Below are 13064 nucleotides of genomic sequence, written 5' to 3' on the forward strand. Positions count from 1 at the left end.
CGTGTAAACACGTCCCGAAGCATTTTAAGTCCGACATGAAACTGATCACTATGGTAACGGGGGAGCACGTGGTCACGCAAACTCACGTGAAGCCGACACCAGGCGAAGGCTGGACCGTCTCATTTCACAGCAGTTTTGAGCATCCTGCCCGGCCCAGCAAGGATGTGGCCTCCGTGGCCCAGCTYGGCTGGGTCCTCATGAGGACCCAGCCCATGAATTGAGACACAGCCCATAGTCTCTCCAGCATGTCGGGTCTCCTCCCASTTGGACATGCCTGAAGCACCTCCCTAGGGAGGCATCCAGGAGGCATCCTTACCAGATAGCCAAACCACCTCAGTTGGCTCCTCTCGATGTAGAAGAGCAGCGGCTCTACTCTGAGTGTCTTCCAGATAACTGCACTTCTTACCCTATCTCTAATGGTGCAAACATACTCGCTCCGAACTGCCGACGTGGGCACGGGTTGTCGCAGTTTAATGACGAAAATTACATCACCGGGCTTCGCAGCGTCGTGTCGACAGCCCCTTTTGGCACAACACCCTGGCAGAACTTTTGAACCCCCCTCCCGTGTCGACGGTAATGTGTGATTGGTTCATGGACGTGTTTGTTTGTGCTACTGAACGCGCTCAGACAGACACATCAGAAGAAGAAAAAACTCGCTTCTGACTAGAGCAGACCGTTGAAGCAGTTTTAAAGATAGACAAACTGAGAACAACTCATGCGTGTTTGTGCTGAAAGCGCTATGCGCTGCATTTACTTCAAGCACTCGGTAAAAAAAAAGGGTGGAAAAAAACTGACTCGCTCCCCAAGCCGACCAGGAAGCAGAGTTTTGTATCATGAAGAACATGAATGAAGATTAAACAGACGTGCACGGAGGAATCTGATAAAAACTGTGGAGCTTTACTAGGACAGATGTAGACAAATACATCAGGTGAGTGACTTTATTTTTCTGCATTGCTGTTGCGGGCAGAAATTCCACGCAGTGACGTATGTTTCAGCGGGAGGGGGGGTTTCCCCGAGCTTGGCGCAGGGTGTCGTAGGGACTATGAAAGGTCTGTGCGAAAACGACTGCCGAACAATTACTTGACCGCACGTCGACCCGTCGGCATCGAAGCGAGTATGTTTCCAGCTACCCTGCGGAGAAAACTAATTTTAACTGCTTGTATCCGCTAACTTGTTCTTTTGGTCTCTACCCAAAGTTCATGACAATAGGTGAAGGACAGAGCATAGACTGACTGGTAAACAGAGAGCTTTGCCTTACAGCTCAGCTCCCTTTTCAGCACAACAGTCCAGTACGGAGTCCGTAAAACTGTGGAAGCTGCACCGGTCCATCTATCAATCTCACGCTCCATTCTTCACTCACTTGTGAACAAGACATCAAGATACAGCAGGTAAAATAAGTATTGAACACGTCACCATTTTTCTCAGTAAATATATTACTAGAGGTGCTAATGACATGAAATTTTCACCAGATGTTGGTAACAACCCAAGTGATCCATACATACAAAGAAATCAAATCATAAATGTCCAGAAATTAAGTTATTTGTAATAATGTGGAATGGCACAGGGGAAAAGTATTGAACACGCTTACTGAAATTTATCTAATACTTTGTACAAAAGCCTTTGTTGGCAATGACAACTTCAAGACGCCTCCTGTATGGAGAAACTAGTGGCATGCATTGCTGAGGTGTGATTTTGGCCCATTCTTCCACAAACAGTCTTCAAATCTTGAAGGTTTCATGGGCCTCTTCAATGAACTCTGATCTTTAGTTCTTTCCATAGATTTTCTGTTGGATTCAGGTCAGGTGATTGGCTGGGCCATTCTAGCAGCTTTATTTTCTTTCTCTGAAACCAATTGAGTTTCCTTGGCTTTGTGTTTGGGGTCATTGTCTTGCTGAAATGTCCAGCCACGTTTCATCTTCATCATCCTGGTAGATGGAAGCAGATTTTTATCAAGAATGTCTCTGTACATTTTCCACTCATCCTTCCTTCAATTATTTGAAGTTTGCCAGTACCATATGCTGAAAAACAGCCCCACACCATGATGTTCCCACCTCCAAACTTCACTGTTGGTATGGTGTTTTTGGGCTGATATGCAGTGCCATTTGACCTCCAAACATGATGTGTATTATGGCATCCAAACAGTTCAGTTTTGGTCTCATCTGACCAGACTATATTCTCCCAATATTTCACAGGCTTGTCTAAATGTTGTGCAGCAAAATTTAAAGGAGCTTCAACATGCTGTTTCTTCAGCAGTGGAGTCTTGCGTGGTGAACATGCATACAGGCCATGGTGGTTCAGTGCATTACTTATTGTTTTCTTTGAAACAATCGTACCTGCTAATTCCAGATCTTTCTGAAGCTCTCCACAAGTGGTCCTTGGCTCTTGGACAACTCTTCTGATCATTCTTTTCACTCCTCTGTCAGAAATCTTGTGAGGAGCACCTGGTCATGGTCAGTTTATGGAGAAATGATGTTCTTTCCACTTCCGAATTATGGCCCCAACAGTGCTCACTGGAACATTCAGAAGTTTAGAAATTCTTCTGTAACCGATACCATCATTATGCTTTGCAACAATAGGGTTGCGAAGGTCTTGAGAGAGCTCTTTACTTTTACCCATCATCAGAAGTTTCTTGTGTTATACCTGGCCATCATCTGGGTCTGAACCAGCTGATATTAATTTGCACTGACAAGGGACAGGCTTGCTTTCTAATTACTGAGAGAGTTCAGCTGGTGTCTTGGCTTTCCATGCCTTTTTACACCTCCCTTTCTTCATGTGTTCAATARTTTTTCCCTGTGTCATTCCACATTATTACAAATAACTTCATTTCTGGACATTTATGGTTTGATTTCTTTGTATGTATGGATCACTTGGGATGTTACCGACATCTGGTGAAAATTTCACGTCATTAGCACCTCTAGCAATATATTTACTGAGAAAAATGATGACGTGTTCAATACTTATTTTACCTGCTGTACTTGGAACTCCTCCACTTGAGGCAGAACTTCACCCCCATCCCAGAGAAAGCAATCCACCCTTTTCCAAATGAGGACCAGCGACTCCGATTTGGAGGTGCTGATTTTTAGTAATCTTTTCCTGTTAAATCAATAAATCAAATCAAATCAATCCACCAGTAGAAGATCCGTGAAGGACGAATAAAATGGTTGATCAAACCAAAAACGACAAAGTCCGACGAGCAGCGGCAGCCAGGATGCGCCAGCGTTCACGCGCCGGAAGTGATCACAATTCAGAAAATGTTGTCAAAAACAATATGAAAAAAGTGAAACAACACCCACATTATACTACAATTACTATTAATGAAAGTACCTAGTTGTCTTGTACAGTGGTGTCCCCTTGACATTTTGAAGAGTCATCAAGAAAGTATTCATTTCCAGAAGATATTCCTTCTTGGTTGCCCAGTGTGATTGGTTGGTTGTGCCTCTGCCAAAAGGGGATTTGCTGTTTAGCAAGTTAAACAACCCATCGATTTTCTGAAAGGCAAATTGCATCCATCATAATATGATACAATAAAAAAACTGATCAACTGACCAAAATTTCTGAATGAAAAATACCTTGATGAAATCCACAATTGGCCCTGCATAGGAAAATGCAGGAACTTGAAGAGTTTGTAGAGTTTTACAGGGCCACTGCCACTGACGAAGATAGTCTGTGCTGCAAGTGCCACTTTCATTTTTTGAGTATGAAAGTTTACGTGGTCAGATCTTAGTTTGTTAGCAATCCTCAATCCCAGATTTTTTTTTTGCAGATGTTGTAAATCCTTGATCATCTGCCAGACTCCTTCTCCTGCTGGTGTCTTGATTACACCCATTGCTTCAAATATATTTCTCACTAATTTCAGCATGTGGCACGTGTCAAGATAAACGTGTTTTGTGATCCACTTCTGGCATGATGAAGTTTGGGACAAAGGTATCCTCAAGGGAAAGTTTACAACCTAAAAGCTTGACCATAGCTATGTTTGTAGCATGACCATCCATGGTCAAGACGTTGACCTTGAACCCAAGCTGCTGAACATTCAGAAGGCAGTGTTGTATGAGCTACTTTTGTACCTCTGCTTGCAAGCTTCTTGTGAAGTAAAAAGAAATTGGGGCTTTCCAGTGTCCACGAAGTCCCACCAACATCACAACCAAAACCTCCTTGGCTTCTTGATCACTCTCATTGCCAATGCCAAGGTCAACAAAACATGTCATTGTCGATTTCCTTGCATCGTATTCCACCTGCTGCTTTATGGTCATGGCATCCAGCATCAAACAACAACTGCAGAAATAAAAACGAAGTTACAATGACAAGTTTTTATGAACATTGGAATAATATCAATTTTAGTACTTACTGAGTGTAATCAGCTGGGTTGTCTTTGAGCTTCTCAGCCAGTGTTTCCAACATTGACAAATTTAGTCCCGGTTCTGTGTCAACTTTCTCCAACCACCTTTTAATAAAACAATAACAATTACATAATATTCTGCAATCATTGATTTAATGTGTTAGTTTTAAATTTAATTAGATTTAGTGGCAACTAAGGCTGAAATTTGGAGCCCCAACAACTGGCAAAATACTGTATTTAAAGAACACATGCATGCATTAATATTTGACCTTCTTAATGTATGAGTATCAGGTAAATGTACACCTGATTCCCTCAGAAACTTATATGTTTTGCCAGAATAGAGGTGAAGAGTTAGGGCGAAGTTTCTCTGCTGACTGGTGTACTCTGATGCTGGCTTGCTGAACAGTTCAACTGGTAAATCTGTGGTAAAAACAAACAACTAATGCAATGAAGTAGTAGGAAGGATATGGTAAACTCTTAACAATACATAGAACATTGTAATATAACACACCTTTTATAGAACTGCAATTGGTGATCCAGCTCTGAGTTTATGAGAACTTTCCCTCTCAATTCCTCCAACAAAACCTTGCATGCTGTCTTTGCTCTCTTTTCTCGTACTTTTGCAATCCTTGCCTCTTTTCTGTATCTCTACCTCTGACTTCAGCTGGGAGACCTCACTGCTCTAATCCATGTCTTCCTCATTAGTCTGATATGAATGATCCTGAAGTGATTCCATGCAGCATATTACAGTAGATATTCCTATAAGTTATGCTTTCACTGACAACTACATATATACAGTATATTAAAATATTCAGATATAAGTGTTACAGTCTAAGTAATTACAATATTTATACCTACATCACATTGTTACATTACAACAAATAATGCATTTGATCTAACAAAATACGTACCTGGGTCATTATTAAAACACTTCTAATAATTCAGCAATATTACACACTAACATAATTGTGTTTGGTTTATAAATTGGATAAGGTGATCCTCCATTAAGTTTGATTAGGGAATGTTTGTGTTTTGTTAATCTATGTTAACACTTAACACTGATAGGTAAGAAGTACATGTAGACAGTTCAACAGGCTTCTGAGCATTCATGCTTGTCTGGCTGGTCCTGATAACTAGGACATTAGGCTGAAAAGAAAATCTAATTTTAATTATAAGACAAAAGGTAATTTTAGTTTAAATTTGAGAGAGGGTGTTACAATGGCTATGTGTCTTTCCCTTAAAAGTGCAGGTTGAGATTTTTTTTACTTACAATGTAAACAAAATGTTTACAGATGTTTAACTGAATCAACATTTTTGTTGACAGTTCTGTAGTGAACTGACATTTGACAACCATGTTAAACATTGCCACATATTGTATTTGTTAAAATATTGAACATGTAYTACCTGCAAATGTTCAGGTAAGTCAAAGTATTTAGGGACTAAACCCTCATTAAGGCAAATACTTTTCAATTTGTGAATAATGTCTTCACTTGCAAAATGACAGCTGCATATTCTAGCAGTGGTTGATGGCTGTATCTGACGCCGACAAGCATTAACCCACAGCTTGTACAATTTCTTTTTTTCTTTTTGTCAGGAAATCTTAAAAACACACACATTTATTGGGTGTACATAACAAAAATTGCTTAATAAACTGGTCAGTCTGATACTGGCAGCTTTATGTTTATGACAGGAACCATGCAGCTCAATCATTACATTCCTGTATATTATAATTTATTAAATATTATGCAGTTTAACTAGTCAGTACTCCATTGAAAGTCTTTTTTTACCAGTAGAAATCAGTAGAAAATATTAACAACAGATAATTGATTCCAAAAGAAAAGCTAAACATGAATGTCAAAACTTATGGATTTTAGCATCGTTAGCATACCAGTTTTACAGTTAAAATCTTTGCTTTTGGTTAAATAAGCATAATATTTACCTGTGAAACACAATCCCCTTTGCTCTTGTGAACTTGTCAGTGTCTGCAGTTTATAGCAAAGCACTGCGTTCCACTTGTACATTTATTACGAGTTTCTTTGAACCGCGTCATGTTCTGCTCATTGAAATCAATGGTTAGCATTAGCTTTAGCTCAATGCATAAAACTCCTCCTTGCGTAGCACGCCCAGGTCACGTGATGCCCAATCCAGTAATACGTATGCACAGTATCAATGAAGTGATGACCCTGTAATTGGAGCTGACCCCACCCTTTTTAAAGAGAGGAACCACCACCCCAGTCTGCCAATTCAGTGGCACTGTCCTCGATTTCCACGCGATGTTGTAAAGGCGTGTCAACCAGGACAGCCCCACAACATCCAGAGCCTTGAGGAAATCAGGGCAGATCTCATCCACCCCTGGAGCCCTGCTGCTGTGGAGCTTTTTAACTACCTCTGTGATCTCAGCTCCAGCAATGGACAGACCAGCCCTGAAGTCCTAAGACTCTGCTTCCTCCATAGAAGACTTGCCATTGGGATTTAGAAGGTCCAAGAAATATTCTTTTCACCTCCTGACGACATCACTGGTTGAGGTCAACAGCATCCCACCTTCACTGAGCACAGAGTTTGTGAAGTGCTGCTTCAACCTCCTCAGCCGCCGGGTTAGCCAGAATCTCCTCAGAGCTAATTGAGAGTTTTTGTCTAAGGCCTCACCGAACTCCTCCCACATTTGAACTTTTGCATCAGCAATGGCCAGGGCTGCGGCCTGCTCGGCCTGCTGATACTACTCTGCTGCCTCCGGAGTCCTAGCAGCCAACAAGGCCAGATAGGACTCCGTCTTCAGCTTGACAGCCTCCCTTACCCAGGGTGTCCACCACTGAGTTTGGGGATGACCACTGCAAGATACACCGACAACCTTGGGGCCACAACATAAGGCAGCCACATCAACAATTGAGGCTCGGAACATGGCCCACTCGGAATCAAGTTTAGATTAGATTAGATTAGATTAGATTAGATTAGATTAGATTAGATTAGATTAAAACTTTTTTGTCATTGAACAGAGCACAATGGAATTACAGTTCAGAACACCCATTCAGAAAAAGACAGAACAAAACAAACATAGGAGAACAGGTGCTCTGGATCATGCTGCAACTGACCCAGCACAGAGCAAGGATCATCTTCATGAAGACATCATGAGGAGGCACAACACTTAACAGAAAAACTAAAAACCACACAAGGGAAGATGGGGGGAAAAAATCAAATCATATATCAACAATGTGACACACTATAGTGTTTATAAAAAAAACCTCTGCATAGAGCACATTTATTAGCTAGAGGACTAAGTGAGTTTAGGGGGCGTGTATCTGAAGCCATGAGTGTTGTATGCACTTGTGTGAATATCTGAAGAATGAGCCCGAAGAATCGAGTCCCCAAAACCCATGCAGCCATAGTTCAGAATATGGATGTTAAGTGTTCAATCTGTGCAGCCTTCAGCTTGCTCCAGGAATCAGATCATAGATGGGTGTGAGGGGGGCAGACCCTCAGTCAACATATACATCCAGGAAGAATTTAGTCCAAAAGATCTGTAATCAGTTGTTTTGGGTACAGAAGAGCCAGGCAGACGATAACAATTTTCCATCTGCTTTAATGTCTGCTGGTACATCTCAAGGTGGTGAATCCAATCAGACAAATAATGTGGACAAATTCTGCCGAGCCGTGCTATCAGCTCTCTCCATCACTTCCATCTGGCCAGTAAAGTCCAGGAACCACACCTTTTAGCCCACGACCCTCAGCAGAACTGCTTGCAGACTGAGTCCAGCTCGCTCAAGGCAAAAGTCTGAGTGCTGATAGTACAGCCATCCATCATATTAGTCAGGCAGCCAGGAAATGAATAACCACAGATGCTGTTTTGTAGAACACCAGGAGACCACCAAGCCAATCTGTAGAATCCAGTGATCGGAATCCAAATATATATATCCAGAACAGAGGTCCCACCTTTGACATGTCCTCCCATTGAAGGAAAAACTTTGTTCCAAAAAAATTATTGAGACCAGCTAACCAAATCCATAAAAATAAAAATATCCATAATTTCTGGTTTTGGATGAAAATCTAGAGCAGGCTCCAAGCAGCAAAGCAGGGAAGTTAAGGAAGGGCAGGAGAGAAGGAAAAAGCGACTTACTCCACCGAGAGTGGAACCAAAAAAAAAAAAAAGATCCCCCACCTTGGCTAGGATGTAGTTGAAGTTCTCCCAGAGGTGTGAGTTGAAGATCTGGCATTCCCAGTAAACCCTCACTACATGCTTGGGTCTACCGGGTCTGTCCGGCATCTTCCCCCACCATTTCATCCAACTTACTACCAGGTGATGATCAGTTGACAGTTGACTTTAAAATTTTCAGGCTAGGTTAGGGCAGGGCGATATGGCCTAAAAAAATCTATTTTTTTTCATCCCAAATTCGATTTTAATTGATTTTTATCGTTCCTTTACTTTCTTAAACACAAATTACAGAAAATATTTTTAAAAACTCTCTTTTATTTGAACCATCCCTTCTGGGAGTTGACCTTAATTCAAAGTGCAACTAAATGCAAGCTATAAATCATGCTTGTAAAACAAGATGGCAGGCCCTGCCATTGTAAACAATGAAAATATAAATAAAATATTTGCAGCTTCAAGTAAACACAATAAGCTAGTTTGAAAATTAGTGTAAACAAAATTAACAGTCCTGTTTAAAACATACATTCAAGCAAAGTCGGTAAGTACATTCTTGACGTCTTTTTTTTTCTCCCACACACGTTTTTGGCAAGGAAGATAAGCCTGTCTACTGAATCTTCATGCATGCCCTGTGGCTTAAACAGAAAATATAAATTACAGAAAATAAACTCAAAAACTTTCTCTATTTGAACCATCCTTCAGGAAGTTGATCTGAACTCAAAGTCCAACTGTGCAAATGGTCTAATAGTGTTTCTTTAGTATTGGGCATAAGGTCACTGTGGTTAGTCTTCGCATGGGTTCTAGTGGGGAGGGGGGATAAAGTTGTATCGAGGGGGTTTTAAGGTCAWGMSACGTTCAGTCCATGGGTCCTTCACACCATTTTCTGTAAAATAATGAAAACATAAATGGATCAGTTTTACTGTAATAATGAGATACATTCAACATACTTGTCAAAAAAATCAGAAAAAAATTAAATATTAAAATTTTCAAATTAAATTGATTTGTTTATTTTCCAGATTTCAACATTTTACAACTGTAGCCACATACAGACACACAGACCATAGACTGATCTGGCATCAGCTGCACTTTATGTAAATACTGTAACAGTTTATCAAATTTTTAAGGTGTTTTATATTTTTAATGTTGTCCTCTATGCTTTGAGGTGTTTTTAATTTCTGTCTGCATTTCTTGAGTGCATTCTGAATCTCAACAAAAAATTAATTATTAATGATTCTTAACAAACTCACTCATGTTGCATAGACCCTCATGATGAATTCAAATAATATAAAAAAGACAATAATAGATTAGATTCTTACCTATGGCATTATGTAGTTTATGACCAAAGCACTGGAGGTTTGGCCACCCAACGTCTTTCAGAGCTTTCATGATGTTTATGCCGCTATCTGTTGTCATACAGACAAGTCAGTCTTCAGGAAGGTTCCAGGAGCTCAGAGCTTCTTTAATCCCTCTGCGATTACTTCACTTTTGTGATCATCAGGAAAGTAAGCCGTTTGCAGACAGATACTTTGTAGAGCACAGCTTTTGTCAACAAAATGCGCTGTTAAACTCAGATACGGCTCCATTGTTCGACTGGACCATAAGTCCGTTGTTGCAGAAAAAAACGCACATCTTCCAGCACCATGTTGTTGTAAAGGTGTGGCAGGGAAACTTCAGCAAAATATTTGCGGCTAGGTAGCACATACGTGGCATCCAAAGTTTTCAGCAACTGAATAAAGCCGGGTTTTTTCACTGTATAAATAGGTACCACATCTTTTGCGATGTAAAACGTGACGACATCTGTGATGGCTTTCCACCGGGCACTCGTCTTTTTGTAGGGAACGCAGTTTGAAAATGATTCCCCTAAGGTAGTTTGTCTTTTGGCGGTGCTGCTTTTTGGGCTGCTGCTAGCCTGACTTTGTCGTGAAGAGCAGCATTTCTCCCACTCCACAGAGTGCCTCTGTTTCAGGTGTTGAAACAAGTTTGTTGTACTCCCGTTTTTGTTAGCAACAGCCTTCAAACATATTTGGCAGCGAGCTGTTTGTTGCTCCGAGTCCGCGATTTCGAAACCGAACCAGTTCCAGATAACTGAAGACACGGTGCCTTTTTTGGTAACTAGTTCCTCTTTGCTAACTTCCATTTTGTCTGTGTCTTGAGGGACAGGAAGGGCGGGGTGAAACCTACAGACCTCCGAACTACGGAAGCCCCAAAAAGTGCACTCGAGAGGAGAAAAAAAATCTCGATTTCCCCAAAAATAAATCGTTATACACAGAAAACTCGAATTAATCGATAAAATCGATTCATCGCCCAGCCCTAGGCTAGATTACTATCTTTTAAGCACAATAATGATTTGGAAACACATATTATATTGTACTATATTACTGCATTATACACATCCACAATTATCCAAGGGAGCCTTCTCTCTATGCTATAAGTCAGAACAAGAGTGTGATGAAGAAAATGAGTAGATTTGTAGACATTTTGAGTAAAACCAATGGACTCTTAAATTATTAAAATCTATGTTTAAGTTATAACTTTCAACATCTAAATTAATATAAAAATCTCCCTTTATTATAACTTTATCAGTATTCAATAAAAAATCAGACAAAAATTCTGAGAATTCAAATAAAAACTGAGAATAAGGGCCTGGTGGATGATAAATAACAAGTAAAGGTTTTTCTCCTTTCCATTTTGGATAAGAAAGACAGAGGGACAAAGACTCAAAAGAATTATAACTAATATATTTTTTTTAGTATTAATTAATAACTCTGACTGATAAACTGCAGAAACTTCTCCACCTCGACCTGTTGTTCTAGGAACATGAAAATTTAAATAATTAGCAATGGATTCATTTATACTAACAAAATCCTCCTGTTGTAACAAAGACAGAATAAATTAATATGATGATCAGTTATCAGATCATTAACTAACAGAGACTTAGAAGAAAGAGATTACATTTTTTCTATTGTTTATTTTTAGAACATTTTGAAAAGAACAGTTTTGTCTCTTTCCATGTATGTTTAAACATACATGGAAAGGTGAGGAGTGCGTCTGGCTTTAAAATTGGATTGGCTGAGCTGAACAGTACTGATTGTGACAAAACAATCAGAAACTTAAATATAATTTTTTTAAGTTGTGAAAGCATCAGAAGTTGGTAGTTTTCATCCAGGCAATGTCGTATTATTAGTGTCTCTTATGTTTTTGATTCATTGCTTACTGGAATAATCTTTTCTCAGTGAAGATTACTTTTCTTTTTTTACTTTTCTTGGGCGGCTGTGGTGTAGTGGTAGGGCAACCGGCTTTGGGACCTGCAAGTCACAGGTTCAACTCCCCGCCATGCCCACATGCCATTGTGTCCTTGAGCAAGACACTTCACCTGCCTTGCCTACTGATGGTGGTCAGAGGGTCCGGTGGTGCCTGTGTATGGCAGCCTCGCTTCTGTCAGTGAGCCCCAGGGCAGCTGTGGCTACAATGCAGTTTGCCTTCATCAGTGTGTGAATGTGAGTGTGAATGGGTGAATGTCTGTAAGTGTAAAGAGCTTTGAGRGTTCGCGCTATATAAGTACCATTTACCATTTTCTGTTGTCTATTGATGTTGTGTACTAAAATAATAAAACTAAGCTGAAATAAATTATGTCTGCAGGAAGAACACCCGAACCCTGGTCAGGCATTTGAAGGTGTGTCCCGAACAGCTTACCTCCCAGATTCCCCAGAAGGCAGGAAGATCTTACAACTGCTCAAGCAAGCCTTTGATCAGAGACTTACATTTACTATTGGTCAGTCCACCACCAGTGGCAGGAGCAACGTGGTCACATGGAACGATATTCACCACAAGACATCAACACATGGTGGACCAACTCTGTAAGTATTATTGTATGACAACTCTACATAATATTATTCATATATATTAAATATTCATATTAAATGAGTACTTAATGTGCCTCCATCTGTAGCACATCTAAAATTAATAATTAATATTTTGTCTATGACTAAATGCATTAAGATGTACTTTAGAATCAGAATCAGCTTTATTGCCATTGTCAGTGATAAACACTGACTAGGAACTTGCAGTTTAGAACATCCGTTCGGAGAGAGACACACATAACAAACATGGGGGGAACAAATGTCCGCGGTCTTTCGCACTACAGTGCGCTTACCTTTTGCAGCTTAGAATACACACACACTAGGAAAGGTGAGTTAAAAAAAGAGCTCTGATCCTATGTTTTACACAGAAACACGCACTCAAAAAACCTACTCTGCATAGTGCAAGGCAGCTAAGGAGGGGAGGGGGTGGGGGTCAAAAACACATGGTATGGGGTGGGGTTCAGCGGAGCCTGTGACATTCCAGGTTAGTACTCTGTGCTGGAACCAGTCAAAGACCTCCAGAGTCCAAACAAGTTGTTATCAGCCAAAGCACAATCACCAGAGTCAGTTCTCTGTCTCCACCCAACTTCAGACTGATCCACCCACGGGTGAAATGGGTAGGGATAGTGGGGGAGTCAAGCAACGTGGAATGCAATAGTCTCCAAACCATAAAACAGGGTAGATGCAGCGGGGCCTTCAGCTGCAGAGCAAGGTCTATATATATATA

General features: G+C 40.5%; 1 protein-coding gene across 1 annotated transcript in view; it reads left to right on the plus strand.

The window, feature by feature from the left end:
- LOC106520947 (probable E3 ubiquitin-protein ligase DTX3) overlaps positions 1 to 13064 on the plus strand; it is a 40179-nt gene that overhangs the window by 14570 nt on the left and 12545 nt on the right. Inside the window, exon 3 of the mRNA XM_014013285.1 lies at positions 12117 to 12334. Coding sequence (XP_013868739.1) covers positions 12117 to 12334 — 218 coding nt within the window. The remainder of the gene's footprint in view (positions 1 to 12116; positions 12335 to 13064) is intronic.

This window comes from Austrofundulus limnaeus, unplaced genomic scaffold (assembly GCF_001266775.1).
Source record: "Austrofundulus limnaeus strain Quisiro unplaced genomic scaffold, Austrofundulus_limnaeus-1.0 Scaffold99, whole genome shotgun sequence".
NCBI lineage: Eukaryota > Metazoa > Chordata > Actinopteri > Cyprinodontiformes > Rivulidae > Austrofundulus > Austrofundulus limnaeus.